The sequence below is a fragment of the Haliotis rufescens genome, unplaced genomic scaffold (assembly GCF_023055435.1).
Source record: "Haliotis rufescens isolate VD_foot unplaced genomic scaffold, xgHalRufe1.0.p SCAF_52, whole genome shotgun sequence".
Classification (NCBI taxonomy): domain Eukaryota; kingdom Metazoa; phylum Mollusca; class Gastropoda; order Lepetellida; family Haliotidae; genus Haliotis; species Haliotis rufescens.
This window is the reverse complement of record NW_025964246.1, coordinates 574379-598571: the sequence shown is the minus strand read 5'-3', so window position 1 is coordinate 598571 and position 24193 is coordinate 574379. Positions and strand designations below refer to the sequence as shown.

Genomic DNA, 24193 nt, shown 5'->3' with positions numbered 1-24193 from the left:
GGAAACTATAAAAATAAGAGTGAGTGAGTGATGTGGGTTTAACGCCGCTTTTAACAGTATTCCAGTTATATCACGGCGTGTCAGCTCAATGTGGGAGGAAAGCCCGAAGTGATGTAGGTCTCAGACGTTCACCACTTCGGTGAAACCCACGGGTATAGTGCTGACAAACCTAGAAACATAATCGGGGCGAACTGGATTCGAACCCACAATCAAAGTTTCTGGCGTGCCCAAGGAACGCAACTCTGCACAGTGAATTGCGGCGCTTTGACGACTGGGCCACTCGCGCCCCCTATAAAAATAAAAGTTTAAATATATTCACATTTACCCGAAAAAAAAAAAATATTTCGGGGGAAAACGTAAATACAACGTCAACTCATAACTATCTATATTAACAGAGTATTTGGTATTCTTTTAAATAAAGGAGCAGTAGGGTAGCCTAGTGGTTAAAGCGTTCACTCGTCACGCCGAAGACCCGAGTTCGATTCCCACATGGGTACAATGTTTGTAGCCCATTTCTGGTGTCCCCCGCTGTGATATTACTTAAATAGTGTTAAAAGCGGCGTAAAACCATACTCACTCACTTATAGTCAAATAAACAAAAAAACGTCAGCGCAAATTTATTTCCATTTAAATATCGATCTACCCAAGGTGATAGTTATTGTTAGCCAAAATATTCGTGAACCATGTAATCAAGTGTGTGGCTAATATTCAACAGAATTCAGCGACAAAACGTGCACGGCGACAATATTCAATGCAAAGAAAACACTACAGCACATCGCTAATATTCCATGCCACAGACACAAGTGAGGCATGGTGTTGCATATTTCTCTTATTGCCCAGCAGACGGTGCTTCTGTGTGGCGACAATGACAGAGTTAAGAATGCCGTGTTATCCCGCTTGTTATGCAACCTCGCGGATTTCGTTGCTATCAATAGCCTGGTTATGTCGTGTTATGTGTATGCTCTACACGCTGTTGTCGATGGACATCGCCGCGACAACTGTTCATCTGCATGATGCTCGTATTCTGGGGCTAATCTATACCGGTATGTATATATGGTCAATAAGTAGCTTACTGTAAGACTACACTCGAGAAACACTTCGCCATAGTAAGATGTGAGGCTAATGTAATAAAACTAGTATATACACGGTTTGATATCAGCCAACAATCACTAAAACTGTTGGCACTTAGGTGTAATGATACGCACATAGATGTAACGATACACAATGTAAACGTATACGCTTTATGCAATATACACGGTGTATTAGTACACATTTCGATGTAACACTTATGTAATAGCATAATAGATGAACTATACACAATGAAATAGCATATATGGAGATGTAATAATACACAGTGTATAATTATACATTGGTGTATTACACAGTGTTATAGAATACACCAAGATGTAATAATACACGATGTCACATCATGCATCTACTTGTAATAATGCACGATGGCATAGAATACACCTGGGTGTAACAATACACAATGTGACATCATAACCTAGATGTAATAATACACAATGTGACATCATAACCTAGATGTAACAATACACACTGTGACATAATACACCTAGATGTAACAATACACACTGTGACATCATACACCTAGATGTAACAATACACACTGTGACATCATACACCTAGATGTAACAATACACAATGTGACATCATACACCTAGATGTAACAATAAACAATGTGACATCATACACCTAGATGTAATAATACACAATGTGACATCATAACCTAGATGTAACAATACACACTGTGACATAATACACCTAGATGTAACAATACACACTGTGACATCATACACCTAGATGTAACAATACACAATGTGACATCATACACCTAGATGTAACAATACACACTGTGACATCATACACCTAGATGTAACAATACACAATGTGACATCATACACCTAGATGTAACAATACACACTGTGACATCATACACCTAGATGTAACAATACACACTGTGACATCATACATCTAGATGTAACAATACACACTGTGACATCATACACCTAGATGTAACAATACACACTGTGACATCATACACCTAGATGTAACAATACACACTGTGACATCATACACCTAGATGTAACAATACACAATGTGACATCATACACCTAGATGTAACAATACGCACTGTGACATCATACACCTAGATGTAACAATACACACTGTGACATCATACACCTAGATGTAACAATACACACTGTGACATCATACACCTAGATGTAACAATAAACAATGTGACATCATACACTTAGATGTAACAATACACACTGTGACATCATACACCTATATGTAACAATACACACTGTGACATCATAATCTAGATGTAACAATACACACTGTGACATCATACACCTAGATGTCATAATAAACAATGTGACATACACCTAGATGTAACAATACACAATGTGACATCATACACCGAGATGTCATAATAAACAATGTGACATCATACACCTAGATGTAACAATACACAATGTGACATCATACACCTAGATGTAACAATACACACTGTGACATCATACACCTAGATGTAACAATACACAATGTGACATCATACACCTAGATGTCATAATAAACAATGTGACATCATACACCTAGATGTAACAATACACACTGTGACATCATAACCTAGATGTAACAATACACACTGTGACATCATACACCTAGATGTAACAATACACAATGTGACATCATACACCTTGATGTAACAATAAACAATGTGACATCGTACACCTAGATGTAACAATACACAATGTGACATCATACACCTAGATGTAACAATACACACTGTGACATCATACACCTAGATGTAACAATACACACTGTGACATCATACACCTAGATGTAACAATACACACTGTGACATCATACACCTAGATGTAACAATACACACTGTGACATCATACACCTAGATGTAACAATACACACTGTGACATCGTACACCTAGATGTAACAATACACAATGTGACATCATACACCTAGATGTAACAATACACACTGTGACATCATACACCTAGATGTAACAATACACACTGTGACATCATACACCTAGATGTAACAATACACAATGTGACATCATACACCTTGATGTTACAATAAACAATGTGACATCGTACACCTAGATGTAACAATACACAATGTGACATCATACACCTAGATGTAACAATACACAAAGTGACATCATGCACCTAGATGTCATAATAAACAATGTGACATCATACACCTAGATGTAACAATACACGATGTGACATCATACACCTAGATGTAACAATACACACTGTGACATCATAACCTAGATGTCACAATACACACTGTGACATCATACACCTAGATGTAACAATACACAATGTGACATCATACACCTTGATGTTACAATAAACAATGTGACATCGTACACCTAGATGTAACAATACACAATGTGACATCATACACCTAGATGTAACAATACACACTGTGACATCATACACCTAGATGTAACAATACACACTGTGACATCGTACACCTAGATGTAACAATACACAATGTGACATCATACACCTAGATGTAACAATACACACTGTGACATCATACACCTAGATGTAACAATACACACTGTGACATCATACACCTAGATGTAACAATACACGATGTGACATCATACACCTAGATGTCACAATAAACAATGTGACATCATACACCTAGATGTAACAATGCACGATGTGACATCATACACCTAGATGTAACAATACACAATGTGACATCATACACCTTGATGTAACAATAAACAATGTGACATCATACACCTAGATGTAACAATACACGATGTGACATCATACACCTAGATGTAACAATACACACTGTGACATCATAACCTAGATGTAACAATACCCACTGTGACATCATACACCTAGATGTAACAATACACAATGTGACATCATACACCTAGATGTAACAATACACACTGTGACATCGTACACCTAGATGTAACAATACACAATGTGACATCATACACCTAGATGTAACAATACACAATGTGACATCATACACCTAGATGTAACAATACACAATGTGACATCATACACCTAGATGTAACAATACACACTGTGACATCGTACACCTAGATGTAACAATACACAATGTGACATCATACACCTAGATGTAACAATACACACTGTGACATCATACACCTAGATGTAACAATACACAATGTGACATCATACACCTAGATGTAACAATACACAATGTGACATCATACACCTAGATGTAACAATACACACTGTGACATCATACACCTAGATGTCACAATACACGATGTTATTACCTATGAGGGCAAACATATCGGGGTTTATAAAAAATCGTACGTGCCCTTGGGTCATATCACGTCACGAGACTACAGTGTATTGTTTCCGTCATCCTGAAGACATTGTTGACGTCATTCGAATCTTAGTGTGACGTGAGGTCGGCAGGACGTCACACTAGAAACGACGTCATAGCTGAAGATTGTTGACGTCATTCGACAAATTGTGGTTTTGCCGCTGTGGCGACTTGCTGTCCTCATAGGTAAACACTAAAAATATTCTATGTATGTAGACATTTTCTTCGGTAATAAATAGAACATCATATTCGTGTTCATGTCATATTATGTTTACGACAGGAGTGTCTAAATTCCGGTATTTCCCGATCTAGAGCTCGGGAAATACCGGATTTAAGACACTCGTGTCGTAAACATAGTATGGCATGAACACGTATACAATATCCTCTATTAATAGAATACACCAGCGTGCAATACATTATGAATTCATCAAGATAACGTGGAAATAGAAAATATCATTCGCGTGTGGTTGATGAAGTTTGGGTTCACCGCAGTGTCATAATTACCGACCTAATTATCAATTAACAAATATCAATATCCACCCACACCATATCATATTTCAGTATTAACTGTTGACATGTAAATAATATATACACAATGAGTGTGAATGACCATCGCAATAAGTACGGATGCAGATGTAAACGTTTTATCCCGACAATAACCACACCAATCCGTCAATATTGACATGTTGTGAAAACATTTCGTCAACAGGGACACAATTTATTGTCTATTGTATATATGTTATTGTGTATTTCTGCTGATGAAAGCGTGCAAAGCAGCGTGCTATATCTTCTCGCAATGCCTAACCACATCTGTTACAAGTGTTCAAATCAGTAATTTGACACAATTTGCTGCATGTTAACATGGTGTGGTTACTGTAGGAGATTAACCTGTTGTATGACCGGGGGCGATCTTTCTATCTTTTACCGCTGTTATCAGCGGCAGCTTAACTCTCTATGACCTTGAGGTGCGCTGGAAGGTGAATGTGTTGGAGGATCAATAGGGTTATGAGTGCTAGTTATTGGTACAGCCAATTACAATATCCTCTATAATGCACTACTCTGGGCATAGTCCGACTCGGGCCATATGCTGCTGATGATTGCAGCTAGCCCTATGACGTTCTGCTTGAGTAGGTAATTTCATTTCGCTATTGAACAAACGTATTTCCTTTAATAATGTAGAAATATGAACTACGGAGCCCACAGATGGCGCTGATTGACGTCGTCGGAGTAACGTTACGCTTACGTTGTCCAACGTCCACGATCCATTGAGCGTGACGTTTAGTTAACTTGATCTGACGAAACGATACCAAAGCATAAATAGTATTCCAAAGAGTTTAATTACACATATGTGACATTGATTGAAATCGTTATTTATTGAACGCGTTTTTTCCTGCTGTATTGGAATTACGGGAAAATGTATTTGCTTTTAAAGCGAAAACGTCACAAAGGTCACACTGACCTTGAAATGTACTCATTCCAATAGCCTCGGTGTACATATCATTACTACCAAATAAAGTGATGTTTGATCAATATTTCTTGGTTTGGAAAGAATGTTACCTCATATTCAATAAATATTACTTGGATAACCAGCAAAATAATAGGTCAATGATATAAACGGATGTAAAACTATGCCAAACAGCGTTGATTGTAAAACCATTGGCGATAGCAATGCATCAATGGTGGTCACATATTGTGTTTTAGTGGGTGTTAACCATTAACCCATTTCAAGACTTATCTCCCGTTAATGATCTTTTTAATGGACGTGCCCAAGTCCAATCTACATCAAATGTTACACACATCTGGGGCATTGTAGTGGATGTTAACCTCCCTTAATTAATTATGAGTGTACAGCGTAAGGCATATGCTTTATATAGTTTCACAACCAACTTGTCATTCACAATTTCAAATTGTTTCGTAGACAGCGGCAATTAACTATAAATACTAATAAACTTTAGATAAGGATATTGCTAGAATCTAGATTTGGATGGTGTGGTGCTATATGTTGTCAAACAGATATTACCCACTATTGCAATGGAACTTTAAAGTTCAGCTTCATTCAAGTAACGGTGTCAAACAAATATTACCCACTATTGCAATGGAACTTTAAAGTTCAGCCTCATTCAAGAGACATTATCAAACAAATATTACCCACTACTGCAATGGAACTTTAAAGTTCAGCTTCATTCAAGTGTGAGTGTCAAACAAATATTACCCACTACTGCAATGGAACGGGCACTATAAAGTTCAGCCTCATTCATGTGACGGTGTCAAACAAATATTACCCGCTATTGCAATGGAACGGGCACTATAAAGTTCAGCCTCATTCATGTGACATTGTCAAACAAATATTACCCACTACTGCAATGGAACTTAAAAGTTCAGCTTCATTCAAGTGACATTATCAAACAAATATTACCCACTACTGCAATGGAACTTTAAAGTTCAGCTTCATTCAAGAGACATTATCAAACAAATATTACCCGCTATTGCAATGGAACGGGCACTATAAAGTTCAGCCTCATTCAAGTGACATTGTCAAACAAATATTTCCCACTACTGCAATGGAACTTTAAAGTTCAGCTTCATTCAAGTGTGAGTGTCAAACAAATATTACCCACTACTGCAATAGAACGGGCACTATAAAGTTCAGCCTCATTCATGTGACGGTGTCAAACAATTATTACCCGCTATTGCAATGGAACGGGCACTATAAAGTTCAGCCTCATTCAAGTGACATTGTCAAACAAATATTACCCACTACTGCAATGGAACTTTAAAGTTCAGCTTCATTCAAGTGTGAGTGTCAAACAAATATTACCCACTACTGCAATAGAACGGGCACTATAAAGTTCAGCCTCATTCAAGTGACATTGTCAAACAAATATTACCCACTATTGCAATGGAACTTTAAAGTTCAGCTTCATTCAAGTGTGAGTGTCAAACAAATATTACCCACTACTGCAATAGAACGGGCACTATAAAGTTCAGCCTCATTCATGTGACATTGTCAAACAAATATTACCCACTACTGCAATGGAACGGGCACTATAAAGTTCAGCCTCATTCATGTGACATTGTCAAACAAATATTATCCATTATTGTAATGAAACTATAAAGTTCAGCCTCATTCAAGTCACAGTACACAAGCACACATTTCGATGTCAGAACAGCAAGAAATATCCCAATATACAAATTACAAGTTCGTCACTATAATACTAGGATCAACAGCATGACATGTCGACATTGAGGCAAAGGTTCTGGGGCGTCCCTGGGAATGTTGCGTACATCGACTGTACAACTGATCGATATATGCTATAGAAACTCACCAGAACATCTGTATGTTATTCATGCACGTGGGCGGACAATGCACCGTTCATTTGGGACAGCTTGCACGGAGGTTGGGGTTTGGGGTTTTGGGGGTTGGGGTTGAACGAACCTTGGGTTATAAATAACATATTATAATATATGTTATAAAGATATATGCCGTTAATATAGGGCGATATTCAATGGCAACATTTTAAATTTGAAAAATCTGAAATATATGTAAGATGCAATGAAAAATGATATATGTTTTCCTCAGGAAAACCAAATCGTGTAATAAGACGTTCAGGATATCAGGACGTTGAAATGTATCCTGAAGTAAAATGTCTTCACTGAAAACTCAAAAATATTCCTGAAAAGACTTAAAGATGTAAATATCACCTACCTTGAAACTCTTTTCTGGCCGCACTCACATTTGTCACTATATTGGCAATGTGTCCCAGCACCGTTGCAAACAGCAACAGCGCAAACACCATTTCAAAAATAGTAAACAAGTACTCTCCCATGGTAACGGGTGAGGGAGGGTCCCCAATGGTGGTGAGGGTCAAGGTGCTCCAGTACAACGCGTGGAGGTACTGAAGGACGGTGTTCGTGCTATCCTTGGGGAACCTCCACGTGTCCTGAGACTTCTCCATCCTCGTCGCTACCACAAAGTAGAGACACGCATTCCAGTGAAACAACGCCAAGAGATAGTGCAGCAGAGTACCGGTTCGGATCACGTTGGGGTAGTTTGTGTGACGTTCCGTTCGGTCTTGGAACGTCCAAAAACGATAAACTTTGACCAGGCGAAAACAGCGAAGGATTGAGCAGAAACCGATGGAAAGATACAAAAAATCTAACGGTAGTAAACACAAACAATCTATGTAGAAAGTGGTCGTGTTCATGTAATGGAGTCTAAGCTTGGTCGGGTCTGTCTGTAGCACACCGTCTTCCAGATAACCCGTCCGGAAGTGGAAGGCGATGTCAAGGACGTAGAGGAAGTCGGCGGTGTAGTCCAGGGTGAACCACACGGACAGGTTATCTGCGTTAATCTCCTGAAATGCAAATCTGTAAATAATGACCCAAAAGTTGTATAAGAACGCCATACTGACCACAGATGACCACCAATAACAAAGCCTTCCGGAGGGGTCAAACACGAATGTCCAGTTACATCCATCCCTGTCCGAGCTGACCGATGTCGCGGTTTCGAATCGTTCACCTCTGACGCTCTTTTTGCCGAATTTGTCCTCGATTTCCTTCTTTCGCTGTTTCCGAATGCCTCGCGATGTCACAATATTGGCCTCGCTCGGTCTCGGCTTTTTCATGAGCGAGGACTGGGCAAGGGAATAGCGCTTCCGTGTTTTGACAAGATCCAGTTTGCCGCTAACAATATCCAACAGACTTTGTTTCGACGTTGACTTCGATTTCTGTTCCACAACCTTATTTGAATAGATGGGCGAGGAGAGGCTAATTTTATCGCTGGAACTTAATCTTTCACCAATCAACTTGGTGCGATCACTCGGTGATGAGAAGATCTCCAACCCAGGGAGCGATCGAGGACCGTTGGCTGTTGTCGTCTGCTCGCCACATTCGACGTCTGCCTCCACCTCAACCTCATCTTCCAGTGACTCTTTTGCATCTTTGCTCACGATGGCGATTTCCTCAATTTCGTCCCCATCCAATTCTGAATTGGCGCACGGCGTGTATCTGACCGCCAAACCAGTGTCGCTAGTCTTTCTCCGCGCCAATGCACCCGACATTGTTTTAGCGCCTCCATACGGCTGAATCGAATGTTAAACTCACATGTACTCCGTTAAAAGGGCACATCCAGATTACAGCTTTTAAAGAATATATCCAACACACTGTAATATCACACCGTCAATGACACGCGTCCATAAAGTATTCCACTTTTGCATCAACACCTCACACGAGCAGACGACAGATGACAGTTGAGTCAGATCGATGGAATTGCACACCACGTGTGTCGAGTGTGTAAAACAGTCCTACGTCACATCGAAATATCACTACAACATGTATACACAGACTCGCATGCAGGGCGAGTGACTTCACATGCTCCTGTAGTGACAACACGCTCGTCACCGCACAGTCCACTACAACAGAACGACCGGGGTCCACCTCACATCGTTAGGCATCTCGCTATGAGACACAATGTCATGTCGAACCATCGGCTCTCCGTGCTACCTGCCGGCCGGCAGACACTGCGACATATGGACATATACACGGCTGCTGCGGCAGGGCATCTGTTGAGCTGTGTGTACACAGGGCTAGTTCCTCGTCACAGCAGTTGCCACTACGGGCTCCTCAGACACGACGCCACTGACACACGTAATTCCATATTCCGAAATACAATCATAGTGGGGAACTATCTCTTGCTGTAGCCCGTCTTTATCACAAGGGGCCATCCCCGGCTGTTGTATTGAATGCAAAACACGTTAAATATAGATGGAACCACTTGCCCAGCTACCGATTCAAAGCTAGTGCATATTCATGGGCTTAATGCCATGTCCCTATCAGATATGAAAAGTGGCGATTTACGAACCAAGAATATATAAAAAAAAGATCTGCTAGAATGTTGAAACGAAACTGTAACAGAGATCTGGTACAAACGACGCAAGGTAATGACTTTCTCAGTCCAAGCCAATTAGAAATTGATTTCAATGGTTTGAGTGAGCAGTTTAGCCAGAGCTCAGAACACGCGGGAAAAAGGCGGGCAGAGCGTTATGACGTCACGCGCGAGCTCAAATCAGCGGTCAGAAGGATGATATATGTTAGTATCGACTTTGACAGAATGTAGAGACAACGCCAGGGGGATGGCAACAAGGGGGGAGGGGGGTTCTCGCGGTTCACCACGTGGTATTGGAAGCTTACTGAAGCAGCAGACGACACCAGATGCGTAGGGTGTGCTTCACTCAGATCTCATCTGTAGTCTTCTTCAAGGACTGCTTTAGATTCACAGTGGTCACCGTTTACTATCACTGACAGTACCCAGCGGGAAAACGTTTTATCTGTTGAGTCGCTGACTTCGTATCGATCCTCCAGACCAATGCTGGATGTCTCACGCGCCACGTGCAGAGCGCGCGAGGGTGACCGGTGACCGAGGGCTTATTAGTGGGCATTGTCAGTCCTCTGCTGACCAGCCAGCTGAACCAATACGACTCTGCTAGGGTCGTCAACATTTCAATTTCCAATAATTGCTTTCAGATTTTCAATGTATACACGCAAGCTACCACTGGGGTTATTTCGCTTAGAAGCCGTGCTAAATATTTCACCACAAAGCAGTAATAAGATTGAATGATTTATTGAAAATTTCTCCACTTCTTGAAAGGATTCTACTATTTCTACGTTATTGATTCCAATAATAAAATTGCTAAGTTGATTAATCTTCCGTCGGTAATGACCTTTTATGACGATTGTTGCAACATCGAGCGATAGAGTCGAATTTTACCTCTGATATTTAAAGTCAGTTGGTGCGGCGCTTCACTGAAGACTGGTATTAAAAGTAGAGGTCGCTAATTATACAGCTGGCGCAGTCAGGTTTTATCGATGGACATTTGTCGTTGTGGGTGGGGTAGTTGTTTTGTCATGTAGTCACTACTTAATCAGGTTCGAATCCCGTTTGATGTTGACACATTTTATATGCGAACTTCCTACTCTGCAAAACGTTTTGACAAAAAAACTGATTTCGATTTCTAAAGCGCAAAGAACAAATAAACGCCCTAGTTTTGAAAACCATCTTTCAATTTATCCTTTATTCAGATAACGAATATGGAGCCTTATCTTCCTCGAGATTTTTGTAATGTGTATATTTGCCTCAATGAAGTTTGGATGCTTAAGTTTAATGTCCGTAGGTACCCGGGTTAGAAAAGGCTCCAAAGCGTTATATAATGCTTGTCGTAAGGTCGACAAAATCGACTCGGTGACTTGATCGGGGATCTTAAATCGTTGTTTAAAATATCAACCAAACATTCACCAGCCAAAATTTCAATTGTTTACAAGCTATGATATAGTGTGAAGTTTACTCACCAGAGTGCCAAACTGTTAATAAAAAAAAGCTTAAAGTTGTTCACAGGTAATGAATGCTCCTCGGACATAAATTTTCTTTGTCTGAAAGTCAAAGTCACGCTGTCGTTCAAGTTATCATTATTATTTTTTACTCGACATTCTCAGGACACCCTTGCAATTGTTTGCACACTAATTGTCGACATTTCTACAGTAGTGCGACCGCCTCCGTGATCTAGTTGTAGAGCGTCCGCATGGAGAGCGGAAGGTCCGGGGTTCGATTCCCGGCCGCGTCATACCAAAATATGTCAAAAGGTGGTACTTGTTGTTATCCTGTCTGGCGCTCGGCATTAAGGGGCTAAAACTGGTCGGCTCGGAGTCAGTATAGTGTGTCTGAGTTGGGTATTCATGTTAAACTGCGGCATGGTATCTCAGTGTGCTAGCACTACAAATCGGCATCAGTCCGGACTAGTACAAGCAGCCACACACACACGTGCATGCACGTCGCTATATAAGTGCAATAATCTTGGACACGACGTTAAACCCCCTTCACCTCACCTTCAGTAAGGATGGTTAGGCTTGCTGACTTGGTTGATGAATGTCAATGTGTCCCAGTTGAGTAGATCGATTCTCATGGTGTCAATCACTGTATTGTTTCGTCCATTTTGTTCTGAGTGTAGCGATAAACAACTAACAAACTAACTCACCATCGTTATCGCTTCATGTAACTCGTTAATCCAGACTCAAGGTTTTGTGTATGTAAACGGGTGGCAGAATTAGTGAATTGAGATGCTGGGAATGAAAAGAAATAAAAAAAAACTATTTAAAGTGCCCCCATGTGCAGGTTTTAAAGTGCCCAATGCCCAAGAAATAAAATATATGAGGCAACTTAAGGGATCGGGTGGTCAGATTCGCTGACTTGGTTGATGCATCGGCTGCACCCGTCACAATGTATATACATATATGTAGTTACTTATGTAAAGTGACCCGTGAAGATCCGGGTTAGAATAGGTCTTCAGCAACCCATGCTTGCCGTGAAAGGCGACTATGCTTGTCGTAAGAGGCGACTAACGGGATCGGGTGGTCGGGCTCGCTGACTTGGTTGATGCATGTCATCGTATCCCAATTGCGTGGATCGATGCTCATGATGTCAATCACTGGATTCTCTGGTCCAGACTCGATTATTTACAGACCGCCGTCATATAGTTGGAATTTTGCTGAGTGCGGCGTTAAACAACAAACAAACGTAATCCTGTGATAATCCTGCGATAGAGCGTTAGGTGGCGTAGCACCATAGTGAATCAATCACTCGTATTGAAGTTGCATCGGCAATATTTCACACTTACAGCGGCACTGTCCAACAAAAACTGCCCCCGAGTCCTTCGGCATCCTATGTCTGTCTCCACGGGTAGACTAGAGCCCCAATACCTACTGCTTGTCTCCACGGGTAGACTAGAGCCCCAATACCTACTGCTTGTCTCCACGGGTAGACTAGAGCCCCAATACCTACTGCTTGTCTTCACGGGTAGACTAGAGCCCCAATACCTACTGCTTGTCTCCACGGGTAGACTAGAGCCCTAATACCTACTGCTTGTCTCCACGGGTAGACTAGAGCCCAAATACCTACTGCTTGTCTTCACGGGTAGACTAGAGCCCCAGTACCTACTGCTTGTCTCCACGGGTAGACTAGAGCCCCAATACCTACTGCTTGTCTCCACGGGTAGACTAGAGCCCCAATACCTACTGCTTGTCTCCACGGGTAGACTAGAGCCCCAATACCTACTGCTTGTCTCCACGGGTAGACTAGAGCCCCAATACCTACTGCTTGTCTCCACGGGTAGACTAGAGCCCCAATACCTACTGCTTGTCTCCACGGGTAGACTAGAGCCCCAATACCTACTGCTTGTCTCCACGGGTAGACTAGAGCCCCAATACCTACTGCTTGTCTCCACGGGTAGACTAGAGCCCCAATACCTACTGCTTGTCTCCACGGGTAGACTAGAGCCCCAATACCTACTGCTTGTCTTCACGGGTAGACTAGAGCCCCAATACCTACTGCTTGTCTTCACGGGTAGACTAGAGCCCCAATACCTACTGCTTGTCTTCACGGGTAGACTAGAGCCCCAATACCTACTGCTTGTCTTCACGGGTAGACTAGAGCCCCAATACCTACTGCTTGTCTTCACGGGTAGACTAGAGCCCCAATACCTACTGCTTGTCTCCACGGGTAGACTAGAGCCCCAATACCTACTGCTTGTCTCCACGGGTAGACTAGAGCCCCAATACCTACTGCTTGTCTTCACGGGTAGACTAGAGCCCCAATACCTACTGCTTGTCTCCACGGGTAGACTAGAGCCCCAATACCTACTGCTTGTCTTCACGGGTAGACTAGAGCCCCAATACCTACTGCTTGTCTTCACGGGTAGACTAGAGCCCCAATACCTACTGCTTGTCTCCACGGGTAGACTAGAGCCCCAATACCTACTGCTTGTCTCCACGGGTAGACTAGAGCCCCAATACCTACTGCTTGTCTTCACGGGTAGACTAGAGCCCCAATACCTACTGCTTGTCTTCACGGGTAGACTAGAGCCCAAATACCTACTGCTTGTCTTCACGGGTAGACTAGAGCCCCAGTACCTACTGCTTGTCTTCACGGGTAGACTAGAGCCCCAGTACCTACTGCTTGTCTCCAAATGAGATTCCGGATATAGTAGACCTTCAATTCCCACTGATTTTGTCTGTGGTGGGGCTGTGTCTGGGGTGGAATGAGGTGGTGTCTTAGGGAGGCGAGACGTTTTTGGGAGGGGTGGTGTTTTGGGGTCGCAAGGTGTGTATGGTGACTGGGGTTTCTGAGGGTGGGGAGGTGTCTTTGACGCAGGATGAGGTGGTGTCTTAGGGAGGGGATGTGTCTTCGGGGAGGAGTGGTGTTTTGCGGTAGGGGGTGTCTACGATTGCCTAGGTTTCTGAGGGTAGGGAGCTGTCTTTGGGGAGGGATGGTGTTTTGGGGTCGGGTGGTGTGGGGTTTCTGAGGTTGGGGAGGTGTCTTTGGGGAGAGATGGGTGTTTTGTGGCCGGATGGCGTCTGTGATGACTGGGGTTTCTGAGGTTGGATGCTAACTGGCCTTATCCATTTCCTTAACAAGGGATCGCCTTGCGGTGAAAAACGTGCATGGAGCCATCTACCCCGCCTCGTAGTGATGCTCCTTGAAATATTCAATTTGCTACGAGCGGCGTAAAACTCACTCACTCAAGTGGCGATAATGTAGCTACTTGGACAGCCCCCAATACAATATATAATTCAGGTTTAGAATCTGTCATGACAATATCATACCAGTTTAAGAAATGTCAAGTGCACTCTAATTGATTGGCAAAACATCAACTGTATGAGGTTTAACGCGTTTTTTATCAGACTTGGGGGATCGTATCGAGGACGGGTTTTGCTGATTACACAAGATTGCCTACCTAGACCCTGTAATTACACGTTGGTTACTTCCAGAGACATAGAGCGAGTGCGGATGACCTTGTGACGACGTCAGGAACGCCTCTCCAAACAGTCATTACCCTGCGTCAATATGGCGTCATTGTGCCCCGGGTAACACAGCCTAACGTGAGCCGTCTGTCTGGATGAACAGTCAGCGTGGAACCTACAAACCAAACATGCTACCAGACAAACGCGATTTGATCGCGATCTGGAAATTAATTCAGGGAACTTTAGAGCATTGACGGTGGTGGTATTTACGTAAGCGTTAAATGATCTTACGATAGAGGAAAATCAACCGTGTCGGGAAACTTTCCTATTGAGCACGAGGACACATCCCAGCCAACTACCTCGGCGTAACAACTACTACTACTACTACTACTACTACTACTGCTGCTGCTACTACTACTACTACTACTGCTGCTGCTACTACTACTACTACTACTACTGCTGCTGCTGCTGCTGCTGCTGCTACTACTACTACTACTACTACTACTACTACTACTACAACTACTACTACTACTGCTGCTGCTGCTACTACTACTACTACTACTACTACTTCTACTACTACTACAACTACTACTACTACTACTGCTGCTGCTACTACTACTACTACTACTGCTGCTGCTGCTGCTGCTAATACTACTACTACTACTACTGCCGCTGCTGCTGCTGCTGCTACTACTACTACTACTGCTGCTGCTACTGCTACTACTACTACTACTGTTGCTGCTGCTGCTACTACTACTACTACTACTACTGCTGCTGCTATTGCTGCTACTACTACTACTACTGCTGCTGCTACTACTACTACTACTACTGCTGCTGCTACTGCTCATTCTGCTACTGCTACTACTACTACTACTACTATTACTTCTGCTGCTGCTACTTCTACTACTGATACTACTACTACTACTATTACTTCTGCTGCTGCTGCTGCTACTTCTACTACTACTACTGCTGCTGCTACTGCTACTTCTACTACTGCTGCAACTGTTACTACTACTACTACTACTATTACTTCTGCTGCTGCTGCTTCTTCTACTACTACTGCTGCTGCTACTGCTACTTCTACTACTGCTGCAACTGTTACTACTACTACTACTACCAATACTACTACTACTTAAGCTACTACCAATACTACTCCCTACTAATACTACTACCACTACTACTACCACCTCTACGTCTTCTTCCACCACTATTGGGCAGTCGGGTAGCCTGGTGGTTAAAGCGTTCGCTCGTCACGCCGAAGACCCGGGTTCGATTCCCGACATGGGTACAATGTGTGAAGCCCATTTCTGGTGTCCCCCGCCGTGATATTGCTGGAATATTGCTAAAAGCGGCGTAAAATCATACTCACTCACTCACTCACTCCACCACTATTACTAATACTACCGCTACTACTACGACTACCACTAGAACTACCACTACCAGTGCCACTACAACCACTACGACTACTAGTACCACCACTACTATTACTACTAGTTGATAGTAAGATGACATGCATCAACCAAGTCAGCGAGTCTGACCAACCGATCCCGTTGGTCACCTCTTACGTCAAGCATGGGTTGCTGAAGACCAATTCTAACCCGGATCTTAACGGGTTAGTAGTAGTAGTAGAAGCAGCAGCAGCAGCAGCAGCAGCAGCAGCAGTAGTAGTAGTAGCAGAAGAAGTAGTAGTAGTCGTGTTTGTTGTAAAACGCCACCGCACTTAGCAATATTCCAGCTATATGACGGCGGTCTGTAAATAATCGGGTCTGGACCAGACAATCCAGTGATTGACATCATGAGCATCGATCGACGCAACTGGGATACGATGACATACATCAACCAAGTCAGCGAGCCTGACCAACCGATCCCGTTAGTCGCCTCTTACGGCAAGCATGGGTTGCTGAAGACTAATTATAACCCGGAATCTCCACGGGTCTTTATCCAAACATAACTATCTTCACCTAGTACACCTACAGCCTCGCTCTGAAACATCTGAATACTTGCCAGATCGTTGCTGTATCAGCGTGAGACTCTTCTGAAACAACAGATCGTTTTACTGGGTGAAAAAAAGGACACAAAAAACCTGGCATCATGCCGATTTGTTTAGCGGCCTTATTTCCCCTGTGACTTGTCTGGGGTCAAAGCGTCTTCAATTTGAAAGCAATTCCTTTTTTTCTTTAAGACGGGGTCACGACCTTGACATTTTACTTGACTTCCTCCTTTTATAAGAACATTTGTACTGTTCATTCCAGGATTCGTTTTTTGCTGTACCGACTATCTATCTCTCTTGTGTTGCATCGCTTTGATGTGTGGATTTCAGCATCAAGTGCAAAACGGTTGCAGTAATCAACAACTAGGTTCGGAAGAGGGACGGTTTGGGGGGGGGGGGGGAGGGGGTAAGATTAAATGGACTCTCTGCCAGCGTCAATGAATATTTTACCAATTTGAAATTGAATTCCATTCAAATGGCATCAGACTTTGTTTGAAGTGTACTGTTGTAGACTGACAAATATAGGAAATACAAAGAAAGACGGTCTTCATTATCGGAATTACGTATACATTGGCAGAAAAAATGTCATGCAAGCCGGGGTTTTTCAGATGATAACTTGAATATATGTTGATGGATGTTTTAGCGGAATTTGGGTCATGCTGAGTCCATAGCTCAAGTCAGATAAAAATTCCCAGTCAGTACTCATAATAATATACAAAGCCAGGGTGATTGTGTCCGTTGTCCTGTAAACCATTTCTACAGACGTGTGTGGCGTGTGGCGTTGGGCAACACACAAGCACTTACGTTTTTATACAAATTGTGTGAGTGGAGGAGTCAGGACATAGTTACTCTTTTCGCGAACACCTGGTGCCACCACTGATTTTCAGTGATCCATTCGTATCATCCACTCTTGGGACTTTTACGTGCAATGGAATCTGTTTCGGAATTTAAAAAAGTCTGCTTTTTATCTGGGGTCGTTCATGACGTATTTTATCATGTTCTTCAGTGTGAGAGGCTGCGTTATTCGAAGTTGAGAAGAGTTATATTTTCATTGCAGTGAACATAACACTTGATATTTCACTGCAGTGAACATAACGCTTTAACGGACCTATTGTCATACAAGAGTTACCTCCCCGCAAATTATCTCCCTTTATCGTAAGTGTCTTGCCCGTACGCAAACTGTTGACGAATATTTTACGCAAGTTCCACCTTGACAAGGCAAAATAATGCCAGATAGTAATTTATGGAGTTAATATCGCTTCTCGCCGTTTGTTATTCTCTCGAAAATGTTTTGTTATAAACTTTAAATTTCTTATTTAACTCAATCGAGTCTGTTCGTTTCGCAAAGCGCCATTTTTGTTACTTGGTTTGTTAGCGTACTCTCGCTTCTAACAGCGATCTCGCAGTTTTCAAGAATATTTTTCATTAACGTTGATCTTGTATATAATCATATCTATATGTATGATAAAGAACTTCGTGACCCTAATTTTCTTTTGTTACTTTTGGTTATATTTCTTAAGATTTGGCAAACAGGGAACTACTTTTTAAGTCTCAAATACAAGGGGTCGTGAAACGTCCCTGTGTATTCGGTAGGAAGAACTTACGTTGCAAGGTTTTAACATTTGAAATCAAATACGTTTCAAGGTTTTACATTTGTTATCAAATAATGTAATTTCCTGGTAGGCAACTACACAAAAAGTATACAGTAGTTAGTATATTTCATGTGTAGAGTGAAATATCATGTTTCTTTCATCAGGTTCCAAGAACAAACCCACGTGCTTTTCGTAAGGCTTAAGAGGATTTGGTGTTTAGGCTGTCGACCCGGATGTTGCTGATGTAAGCCCACGGCCTGACTACTCCAGGGCCCACTTGCACAAAGCGATCTTAGCGCTACGGCTATTGTAAGCCTATGTTAAAGTATGGGAGTTACGATCATCTTAGCGGTAAGATCGCTTTGTGCAAGTGGGCCCAGGCTTATGATATACATACCGTGGTTACGTAAGTGCAATATTGCTGACTGTGACGTAAAACAAATAACAAACAAACGATGACGTCATCATATTGTATGACGTCATACTCCTTTCAAAAACACATGAAGTACTAGTGTTTATACATTCATTAAAAATCGCAAGCTCCGACGTTCATACAGTTTGGACCTCACTCTATGAAGGTTCATACTCCAATGAGCTCACACAAAGTGAAAGTCTATTCTTATGATTTTTTTATATCCCTATTTTTACCTTAAAGGACGTAGACCTCGATCTATACACAATTATATTTAGTACGTGTGACTTCATGTTTACACTTACAGCCATACAACAACCAGATGTATCGCGGAATAAAATAGTTCCTCAAAACGAGAGGTGGCATGGGCTCTACAGGAACAACTTTTGTAGTTTCTTAACAACAAATGTACTCAAATAATATCCTCATTAGATGGGAAAGCCTTGTTCAGAACTACCTCGGTAAGTCAGTCACAATGACAGCGCGTCGTAATACATTTGTAAACACCAAGCACAAGACGTCAAAATGGCCGACACGATAAACGTCACGGAGAGATTTCCGAAGATTTTAATGAAACTGTGGCTATTACAAGTGTTAGTCATCACTGATCAATTGGCCGATCACTGAAAGTTGATTGCAAAGATGTGTCAAATAGATACGAAGGTACATTCATTTATTGCTGTAGACTGTCGCGGTAGTCTAGACGCGGATCGAGTCGATACAACGTTAGTTTGGATGTGCTATTCTTCGTTTTGTTCGTTGTGGCGAGGATATCCTTGAACGGACATGCCATCAAACTCTCTGACTTATCCCAAGGTAAGCTAAAACGCTGAGTTCAAGATTAAAGGGCCTAAATGTTCAGAAAGAACACTTATGTATGTATTCGTGCCAGGGAACTCCCAGGAATGTGGAAGTAGTCCGTCAGAGTTTACGTCATTTAAAGAACACGGTCTCGTGAAAAACGTATGAACGTCAAACTGTGTAAAGCCGTTTCTTACCCGCGTGGTGAAGATACAGGTGGTAAGATACTAAATCCGTACGTCACACGTGTGTCGTACAAGGTTGACCTAGTTTTATTCGTTTTGATTGGATAACCGTGACCTCTGTCACACCGGAACTACTTTTTTCATTCATAAAACATTCTTAACTACAAAGCAGAACTAAAGGAATCTCACGAAAGCGAGAGACAATAACACACACTTTATAAAACGAAACAAGATCGTCACAAGCATTAAATTGGCTTTGCATTCTATATGCATAGAGCTACTGCAGACATTATATAATCGAGCCATGCATATCCATATGCAATGTCTACCGATGGATCGAGGGTCCCAATGAGCGTGACGCACCCGACCACTTTCGCGACTTTCAATTTCATTTAACGTTAAAGGTTAAGCGTGGTGAAATTGAAGTCAGTTTAAACTATCTGGACAGATATCTAGACTTACGTTTGAAGCTCGGGTTGTGGCATCAGTGTCGTGATTCGAAGAGTATTTTGAGACATTGCTTCCGGTGGTGTTTGATCATGAATGAACGACTGCACGATCAGATCACTAAAGGTGAACATTTCCGATACGAATCATTCCAAAACTCCACAGAAGTGTGCCTGACTTCTGATTATGAGATGCAAAACATCCCAAATGTGAACAATAACATTCCCTATCTCTAGCGTGAAACGCTGTGAGTAGATCACGGTTGTCTTTTCTTATTCCGGCGGTGACCTTGCCCTTCGTTCGAAGCTCACTGCTATGCAAACATACTTGAGTTTGTTGCTTTTCACGTCTCAAGAAAAGGCTGGTACAGTTAACATGAATGTGTTTGTCGAACACTCTGATTTCCCTCTTCCAAAATGGTACGGACAGGATATAAATTCAGCTGATAGATCAAGAAAACCGAACCATTTGGATTGCACAGCTGGCACCCAGGCAGCGCGAGCGACCATTGATCCGATATTCAAAGCGCAGCGTTAATGTGACTTTTAAAATTTTCTTATAGGTGTCCTGCGTACTAACAACATGGCGCTTGAATTACAATAAGTTGAAGAAATTCTTCCAAAGGGATCTTGAGCGTCGGTGCTGTTATGTTTGCAAACACAACAGCAAGAGCATGTTGTTAATACGTATGCATAGAAATGTCAACAATGCCCATGTTTGGGCATATATCAATATTCATGCGCAACCAGATTTTGAAATAAATAAAATACCACACTCATTCTCGTTAGATACCATTTTCAAGAAACCCGTGAACTTTCTATGGTATCTAACGAGAATGAGTGTAGTATTCTCTATATATCATGTGAACTTCAAATGACAAAATTATATAATTAAGTGGGTTTCTCTTCACGAATACGTAATATGGACATCATGCGTTCCTTATTATTTGAAAAAGTCAAAATAAATCCGTTTTGAAAAATTGCATTTGACGTCATGACATATTTAATTTGACATGATTTTGAAAACAGCTCTTTTGGTATTTTTTCTATTTGTTAAAAAAACAACGCTTAAAATTTTCCATTTGAAAAGTGTCAATATCTCCAGTCAAAAATTACATGTTTTATTGCTATGAACGCAAACCTAACAGACTCGGAGGGAAGATGTCGCCGTTATTCAATGTCGGAAAGGCATAAAGATGTCTAGGCGTCAGAGCCAAACTTTTCTAAATTGATTACTATTCAACACTGGCATAAAATACTGGAATTTATGGATACCTGGTGAACGTAATCGTTTATGTATCACAGATCCTTTCTCCTCAACGTCAATATTGCAAAGTTCATTTTTACCAAGTTCCCCATTTTTTAAAAATATTTAAATTTAAATTTTTTATTTTCCGTAAATATATATTCAATGTACTGATGAAAATGACAAGGGAAGCACAAAAAAGGATTACTAGAAAATAGGGTTACATTCAGAAGGGGAAATATAAAACCCATTCAAGAGGAATAACGTAATAGAAAAATTGGGCAAAAGGTTTAGAAATCGTTGCGAAAGTTAAAAAATGTGTTCATATGAGAGAGATTTTTTCCCAATATTATTGCTTTTGCTCTTTTTAGTCATATATGCGTTTGCTATCACATAATGAGTCCAAGACATTGTAAGTGGTAGAAATTAAAATGTCAGTCACATGACCATGTTCGATAAATTCCATAACAAAAATTCAAAAATGGTAAACTTTATCATTTTAATAAAAGCGACGATTCCCTTTCGTTAATCATAGGAAATCTAAAATTGTACGATTCCGTACTCATAGGCGAGTGTTTTTGCAACACAATCAAATAGTTCTGACGTAACTTGTAATGGGATGTCCTCAGATCTCTGTGCAGTGGTAGCGAGTACTAAAGTGTGATTTTAATGAGATTGTGTCAACATGCATATTTCACAGATTTAAAAAACATATTTTCACTTATATCTATCTAATCGAGTCTTTGACATAAGCTGAGATGGGATGAAGATATCAATTCTCATTTTTCGTAACATATGTTCCCGCGTTCATTCGGGTTAATAATTGACTTGCCTTTGCATGTGTTTGTGACGGGTGCCGCCAGAATGGAATCCATCATAAACTTTGTATCATTTATCAATTATATTGAGTCAACTACAAGATAAAAACGACAAAACCCTTTTCAAATTCATAAGTTCCTGCTGGATGCCGAGTCGATTTAACAATTCCGACATTTTTTATGAGGATGTGTTTATGAGTCACTATAAAAAAGTGATGACACCAGGTGTTCGCGAAAGGGCGAGCATATCCTGCCCAATCGGCTGCACCCGTCACAATGTATATACATATATGTGGTTACATATATATGTACTTATGTAAAGTGACCCGTGAAGATCCGGGGTAGAATAGGTCTTCAGCAACCCATGCTCGCTGTAAAAGGCAACTATGCTTGTCGTAAAGGCGACTAACGGGATCGGGTGGTCGGGCTCGCTGATTTAGTTGATGCATGTCATCGTATCCCAATTGCGTGGATCGATGCTCATGATGTCAATCACTGGATTGTCTGGTCCAGACTCGATTATTTACAAACCGCCGTCATATAGCTGGAATATTGCTAAGTGCGGCATTAAACTACAAACAAGTTAAAACAAAACTTATGTAAAGTAGTTTGTGATTTTAGCAGACATTTTGTCACATACATAGCAGAATTTGTAAAATGAATCTAAATCTATGTTTGGTATGCAAGAAAAAATGATATTAATTGAAAAAAATCATCATTTCATCATTTCCTCGTTCATCTCTGTATGATGAAGATAACCCGGCCCGTCTGTGCCGACAGTGTCAACAGTATTCGTCAACAGCGTCGCATGAGAACGCATCATTATCTTGTGTATACTGCTAAAACCATTTATTGTTCCTAAATTGGAAAGCAATCTTGTAGGTCTAGATCCAGTTGCCACGCGTCATTAGGACGGTGATCTATTAACCGACTGACCCACGCAATTCTTTTGAAACCGGAGCCATTTTAACTACAAGTGTGACAGGAACATTTGATTGCTTGTCTGGAAAAAAATGTGGTTTGCAGCGTTAACCTACAACATCCCAATGATAGGATTCGTCAGAACGAAAGAAACGGAATCAATCTCTGTCATGATACTCGTGCGCTCATAAGCATTAATAACGGTATACTGGCTACATTACAGTAAATGTTGGATATTAATCTTAACTTAATTAGACATGCTCTGTAACTGTTACGATGCTCCTCGCATGAACTTTTAATTGTTTGTTTGTTGTTTAACGCCGCACTCAGCAATATTCCAGCTTTATGACGGCGGTCTGTAAATAATAGAGTCTGGGCCAGACAATCCAGCGATTGATATCTTGAACATAGATCCACGCAATTGGGATACGATGACATGCATCAACCAAGTCAACGAGCCTGACCACCTGATCCCGTTAGTTGCCTCTTATGACAAGCCTTTTAATTGATGTTGGACGACATGCTCATGTGCCTAGGAATTCGAGAGTAGTAATTGAGTTGACGTTGTGTCATTTTCCGCTTTTATGACCTTTCCATTTTCAGTTTAGAATTACGTA

The 24193-nt window shown here is 41.4% G+C and overlaps 1 protein-coding gene across 1 annotated transcript in view; it reads right to left on the bottom strand.

Moving 5' to 3' along the window:
* Window positions 1-10340, bottom strand: part of LOC124144038 (cyclic nucleotide-gated cation channel alpha-3-like) — a 160191-nt gene extending 149851 nt beyond the window's left edge. Inside the window, exon 1 of the mRNA XM_046513256.2 lies at window positions 8084-10340. Within this exon, the coding sequence (XP_046369212.1) occupies window positions 8084-9437 (1354 nt within the window). The 5' untranslated portion in view covers window positions 9438-10340. The remainder of the gene's footprint in view (window positions 1-8083) is intronic.
* Window positions 10341-24193: the final 13853 nt, after the last annotated feature.